The following is a 7448-nucleotide window of genomic DNA, read 5'->3' as shown; positions in this document are numbered from 1 at the left end:
GGTGCGCGCAGGAGTGCGAATTGTGCAGAAGGCCACCCTAAGGCTCGGGAAGGTCCTATAGGAATCCATTTTGGGTTTCCTCATGTCGGTTTCATCCTTCTAAGTGTTAGAAGTCGATACCGCACACGCGAAACTCCAAAAGAGAACGGAAATAGGTCGAACTAAAAACGAGGCGGGCACCACTTCTAAGGTTCTAAGATAGTCAAGGGAGGTCCCTAAGGCTAGATCCTAAACCCTAAGAGGAAGACTAGACCTCACTAAAAATGAGGTCAACACCCATCAGAAAAATCGTGAAATCACATTAGCTTCCGTTGACGAGAGAAAGAAGGAAGCGAGAGGATTAGAATTGAGAAGGAGATGCAGGAGTTGGCGGAGGAAACCTTGAGTGGAGTGTATTTATTTTTTCAAAATTTTTAAAAATTGAGGAATCAGTTCCAAGCAGAATCGACTTTTTCTAAGCAGCCCATTGATTCATAAGGAGAAGAATTGGGATAGATTCCAAGCAGAAACGATCATGAGTTCCTCCGCAACTACGATGGATAGAGGAAAATCATGAAAATCCTATATTCAAATTTGCTTTAATTTCACTGCTTTTCATTGATTCCTGCCCATCAAAAACATAGAGTATCGAAGCATGAGGCTGCAGGTTGGTAGGGACAAAGCAAAGAGCCAGGGTTGGTAGGACAAAAGAAAAGAGCCAAAAGCTCGAGCTCAAGGGAAAGATCGGCGACAAATTACCGTAGAGGATGGCAATCGCGTAAGGTTATTTTGGACGACTTTATTTGTGAAAAAGCATAGCAGAGCGGAATGGCGGGCCAAAGCTATGGAGATGTCACAATCTGAAATGTGGAGAAAATGTTGTTTTGTTTAGCGAACTTCCGGCGACACTGCTTTGCCAAACAGAAAGCACGCGTTGTGTCTGCGTTTTATGGACCGAAATGAAGTTGAATCACGGCATCAAACGAGGCCTAAGAAATATGGATGGAGAAGAGGAAAGAGAATATCATTGAGATTAAAAAAGCTTCAAAACTTCTAGAAAATGTTGAAAAAGTAATGAAGTACTGCACAATCGTCGATTTAACAAGCAAGTTTGTTGTTTTTTGCACATATTGAACTAATTATTAAATGAATTTTAAATTTGGTTAATAATATCCTTTTCAACAACGATCGTGAAAATATACCATGGATCAAACTGTCAAAATAATCCTTGACAATTTACATGGGGTCATTTTAGTCCTACAGTTTATAGAAATATCAAAATAGTCTTTTGACTCTTTAAATTAGGGCTGAAATAGTCTCCATGAAGGATTATTAGATCTCAATTTTAAAATACTTTGAGACAATTTTGGCACTTCTATAAACTCTGGGACTAAAACGGCCCTATGTAAATAATTGGGGATTATTTTGACATTTTATACCATGAAAGTAAATAATATCAGAGTAGCATGTTTTGTGTGGAACTCCTATGTCTAGAAAAGACTACTTAATATATGCCTCCATTTCTATAACAAATTAATAAAATATTATTTTGAAACAAAATTATGAGTTTTGTTACGTGAACATTTATTACAACATAGCATGTTTTGTTTAATGCCTAAAATTTTGGGGACTGTTTGATGAAATTTGATTTATGTAACAACTTGATTATACTTTTAAAGAGCACCACATTGAAAAAATATTAACACTTTCAATACCAACACTTTTTATTCACATGTTTTAACTTGAAGTGGCCCTATTTTGTTAAAAGCATAACATTAATGCATTACTAGGGTTGCACTTTAGATCATGATTATACAATTGATTGTCTTGGAAAAGAATTTCATTTAGTCATAAATTGTGCCATCTATTTATTATGGTATTACATTAAGCATGTATCCTCTAATCGAACACCCTTAAAGTGCACTTTGTTCAAAAATTGTAGATTTCATGTCTCTTTCATGTAGACATTGTTTTTGTCATATGAAGCAAAAAACACTATATAAACATGGACTTACGTGAGAGTCATGACCACAATATGTGAGATTGGAACAAAAGACTTGAAATATGTGATACTGTGGTACATATGACGAGAGTTGTGTGATCAATTGCTAATAGGCTACTAGCTATAATGAGCCTAGCTCGAGAGGCAATCCATGTGTTTTTAACAAATGACTACACTTAGTTTATGTGATGTGAATGTCCACTAATCTTTTCCATATGTTTCATAGTGTGATCGCTTATCATCATAATCTCATATAACATTTAAACAATGTTTCCTAGCTTCACATCTTATGTTAAGGATAATAAATTCTAATACCCAATCGGAGACAAAAACTAAATCATAAGACAAACCAAAACTCGTGTTATAATTTTCAAAATTTCAATTGAACAGTAAACTCAAAAAAAGATAAAACCAAAATCTTGATAATTATGTATAAGTCTATTATGGTAAACAAATGTTCTAAAAGTTACATACATAAAAATAATTGATAGAATTGGCAAAGGGCAACTATTTCAAATAGAATTAACAGGAGGCGAATTATGAAAGAATTCCTCTGCAATTATATTTTTAAGTATGAACACACAAATCGAGCTATAATGCTACTTAGATATTTGAAGCATCAATCCAACGTACAAATTGTAGTAATGAGATGGAGACACCACAAAAAATTGTGTTTCCAAGCATAACAAGGGCTCTACCCAATAAAATAACTAAACATAAGACGTAAAGTGCACAGAAGGATGTCAGAACATAATAAAAAGCCATTATTTCAACGAATCTTTGAAGTAGAATGTTTCGAGGAATATGCTTTCGATTGTAGATTGGATACGCAATAGCGTGAAATACAAGACCAATGAATATAAAAAATTCAAAGAGAGAGAGAGAGAGCAGAACAATAGATCACTAGGCACACTAAATTAATGTATGAGAGAATTCCATCACTTAAAAAGAATAAAAATAAAAAGAGAATGGCCACATCTCCATGATTTAATTCAAAAAATCAACATATAGATTATCTCTTTCAACAATAATATAATTCTTTACAACTAAAAGAGTATTTCTATTGGCCAAACCAATTAATGCAATTGAGGTTTGCTTACCGGTGTTTTGATGTAAGTCAAAAAAATATTTGGCTCTTTATGACCTTTAATAATCATGTTCTTCAAGCACGATGCCTAAGGAGTTGTCCATAACTAATTTATATCAGACCAGCTTCTTTCAACATATTTGATTTAAAAGATGAAGAAAAAAAAATAGTGGGGTGGGGTAGTCCAATGAGTTTAATTTTTTTTCTTTTTGTAATTATCAATGGATAGACAATAGAAGGAAATAAATGCAAGAAATAAAAAAAACAAATTTTGCAAGAGAGTAAACAACCTAATATAAGCAATTATTTCCTATTAATGACGAATGGTGAATAAAAGAATGAAATTCAATCACTAGCAACAAAATTTTAATAACTTAACGCAAATTAACAAAGAGAAATTATGGCTAATAAAATCATAGTCGATAAGGATTTTGAGCATATGAAAGAGCAATATATGTGATTAAATATTAAAAAAACCAATTACACTTCAAATTAAATACAAAATATCTAAAAATTAATAAATTTTTAAGTCTCGCACTTAGATGAGGAATCAAAAAACCAAGGTAGGTGAAGAAAGTTTTCAAATCTCCTAAAAAAGATTTATCCCTACTAAACTATTAAGCATACCTCAAAATACACTTATAAAAGGTTGTATCAATGAAGATTAAAAAAGCTATGATGGCATATTCCTAGAACTGCAAATATTCTCAACATGAATAAAACAAGGTCGTAGGATAAAGATATGTGAAATAACCCACAAAATTAGCAATGATAAATAGAAAAATGAATCGATTTAAGGAATTTAAGAATAAGTTGTATGAGTAAGGCATCATGGAACTATAGCTAATGATTTATTAATAAATTGAACCTAAGCGAATCTCAAAAAACCAAATAATTACATGAAAAGGGAATGACAAGCCAAACCCAGCACAGACAAAACAAACCCTTGATATAAATGAACAAGTACTTATGCAAAAGCTATCACATTTATATTTAAACATGAATGAAAAATCTAAATACAATCTTTCTGTGGCTCATGTGAGTTGGTTATAACTCCAACTAACCCATATGGCTTCATTAAAATTCAAAATTAAAATGTTCAAGACAACATGAACATTAGAAAAATGTAAACCATAACTTTTATATAAATTTCCCATTTTTTTTTCTTTTTTTTTTTTTAAATTTTTAAATCCATTATTGATTGAAATACTAGGACAAGAGATTAGGCTATCTGAGTTAAACAACAAGTGTGGTTTAAACAGTCATTAATGCACTTGAATAAGACAGAGAATAAAATTTACACTATAACAAACCAGCCCATCATGTGCCATCCAATTATATCAATTCTTACCCAAATCATAAATTTCACAACTTTTAAATGATGTTGGTTGAATATGAATAACCAAGCAAATGTATATTATTAGCTCCAAGACAGCTAAATAGGCCCACTAAAGAGGTGTGTGCAAGGTTAAATCTTAGGAAGGAAGGGTTGAGATTTTTTTATATCTACTTATATCCTCCTATGACATATACTATAATGCATTGCAAATGCTATGTTTTATCTGACATTGAGGCTCACCCTTCTTTTCTCCCAATCATCATTGGACACAAACGTATTCGATGTCACCACAAACAAAGCAACAAGTAATCATCATAGAAGAACTTGACTGTCGGCATCATTGATACTCACATATTTGTCGACATTCATAGACATATGCTAACCTTCATTGTGACTCATCAGCTTTGTCTCAGTTGATGAATTTACACATTAAGCCGCTCACCATTGCCATCTCTACTAGCATTTATAATTAGTTGTCTCAACTCATTTTTCATGTTTCTTATCTTCGTGCACCGTTACCGTCTTAGCCTCCATCATTGCTCAGATTATTGTTATGGACTATTTCCTCCTAAATTATCACTCACAGTTCCCAGCCCCTGTTGATAGAAGGGATTAGAAACGATTTTGTGAAAATTCAATTAACAGTTATAAGTATTTTCTAAACATTCTAGCAAATCATGTTACTTACCAAAGTAACATACAAATAGTATATCTTATGACAGTGGTTAATATTATTAAACTCCTAAGCTTCCCACTTAAACTTATCGAAATGGACAGCAAAATAAGAAAGTGCAAAGATGGAGACTAATTAGATTCAACAGAGCATGACACGCACAATGAAGTAAAAAAAAGTGCACCAGCAAGAATTTAGATTATAAAGGTCACCCTAAGCAGAAGTTAAAAATAAGGAAATACATAAAAAGACAGGAAAAGGTTGACAACATTACCAGATATAGACGAGTTCTCTTCATAGAAATCCTTGTTGAATGCGTCATAATCCATCGCGCTATGATCCAACGCAGGGAGAGGCTCAATTTTCCTCTTATCCACCACAATCGGGTTATCGTCCGAATCATACTCCAGCAACCCAGCATCCACGGCCTTTGCAGCAGCGTACACTTCGTCATCCGAATTATATCCAGCATTTAGAGCCTCCGCAGCTAGAGTTAGCCCCACATCCTTCTTTGCTCTCATAAAACTCTCCACGGGATCATCCTCGTCCTCATCCCGGAACCTGTCATCCTTCTCGTTAGCCTTCCCAGCAGGCGGAGGCCGCGGGGCACGGATCTCTTCCTGGATCCCCTCCATGAAAGCGTCGAGAGGGTCAATCTCTCCTGCATCTCCTTCGCCTCCACCGGGGGATCCTTCTCCGTCGTCCGACCGGTGCTCTGCACCGTCGTAGTCGATGTTGTCTAGGTCCTGGTCCTCATAGTTGTCGCCGCCACGGCGACGGGAAGATGGCGGAACGTATAGGCGGGCCGGAGCCTGCGAACGCTCAAAGTTGTAGGTAGCCGGTCGGTTGATGCCAAAGCCCTCGAAACCGAACTTGCGCTTCGACATCAGCGTTTCTCTGGGGAATCAAACAGAACAGAATATTGCCGATGTAGATGACTGGGAGAGAAACCCTAGATACAGACCTGGTCCGTCATTGTTTGCTAGTTTTTCTTAATTTGGGCACTAGCCGGGTTGTTAGACCGGGTTTTAGCGGATCATATTACCGCCTTATTTGATGGTTGGGGCAAAATGTTTGAACAGTTCGTGTTCTTTGGGTAAGAAGTTTGTATTTAATTTGTTGGTTAAGTTTACATGCTGAACATGAATTTTTTTTATGCTCGATATATGAAAGAGTCGAACATGAATAAAAATTTGATCATTCGTGTTTGGCTCGTTCTAGATCAAAATATTACTTATCGTGTGTATATATATATATATATATATTGTGATGCAGTTGGCTGGACTGTGGAGGTTGATGAGTAATACTTTTAAAAAAATTAAATAACTACAAGACTACAAAGATTTATAATCAATTAAATATATTAATAAAAAATAAAATAAAATATATTAAATTATATTTAAATGATGTCTTAAGATAAACAATAAGATTTAAATCTTGCTCCAACTTTTAACATATTGCTACTGCATGATTAGCATTGTCAAAATGATTCTTTTTTCGCGAACAATCCGTGTTCGATCCACTACGCAAACAAGCCGAACACGAACACACTTTATGTGTTTGAAATATAAATGAGCTGAACACGAAAAACAATATTTTTAACGAGCCGAACAGGAGCTCAACCTGGGCTCGCTCGTGTTCCGGTCGTTTACACCTCTAATGATGGTGTCAAAATTGACTGACGGGTCGAATACTTTCATAATTTTGTTTCATAGTATTTTGCTTAATTATATATATCAAGATTTTGAAAATTACATCGGACATTAAATCGGGAGAGGAGTAGATTCAAGATTTAAAAGTTGAACCGGGATTTAATCGGGTGACATCATAAATATAAAATATCTTAAATAAAACGTAAATGAAATATTAATATCATAGTGTGTGTAGTATAAAAAATAAATCATAAAATATAAATTATATGTGAACTTGAAGAACTAATTTTAATGACTCTCAAAAAGAAAGCTAGCAATGAATTATTATAATCCAAAAAAGTATATCTCGAAAAGCACTAAAAAATAAACCGGTTCAATGGTTGTACCATTATGATTCAATGTAAGGGTGACTTTTAAGCCACCCAAAATAGGACCTTCGGCCGTGTTGAACAAAACAATGTTTGGGAATCACGCCCAAAGAATAAATCATAGATGATAGAGTAAGGAGTTAATAGTAAAATAATGAGCATTTAGCCCCTCTATTTATAAAATGATATTCTATTTATAGGTATGTGAGAGAGTTTGATTACATTATTACCTTTGAGCGCTTTCCTGTGTAAAGGAATGTAGGGGTATTGTGGCAATTCATGTTATACATGAAATTAGGCTAATAGATAATTGTTAACTGAGGGCAACATGCTTATCATTTGCAAGCT

General features: G+C 34.3%; 1 protein-coding gene across 1 annotated transcript in view; it reads right to left on the bottom strand.

Annotated features, from left to right (window-relative positions):
- The window catches only part of LOC110030035 (DEAD-box ATP-dependent RNA helicase 24), a 19344-nt gene extending 13221 nt beyond the window's left edge, over positions 1-6123 (bottom strand). Inside the window, exon 1 of the mRNA XM_020732573.1 lies at positions 5355-6123. Coding sequence (XP_020588232.1) covers positions 5355-5967 — 613 coding nt within the window. The 5' untranslated portion in view covers positions 5968-6123. The remainder of the gene's footprint in view (positions 1-5354) is intronic.
- Positions 6124-7448: the final 1325 nt, after the last annotated feature.

The sequence above is a fragment of the Phalaenopsis equestris genome, unplaced genomic scaffold, assembly GCF_001263595.1.
Source record: "Phalaenopsis equestris unplaced genomic scaffold, ASM126359v1 Scaffold000634, whole genome shotgun sequence".
Lineage (NCBI taxonomy): Eukaryota > Viridiplantae > Streptophyta > Magnoliopsida > Asparagales > Orchidaceae > Phalaenopsis > Phalaenopsis equestris.
Note: the sequence above shows the minus strand (reverse complement) of the source record. Positions and strands in the feature narration are given on the sequence as shown.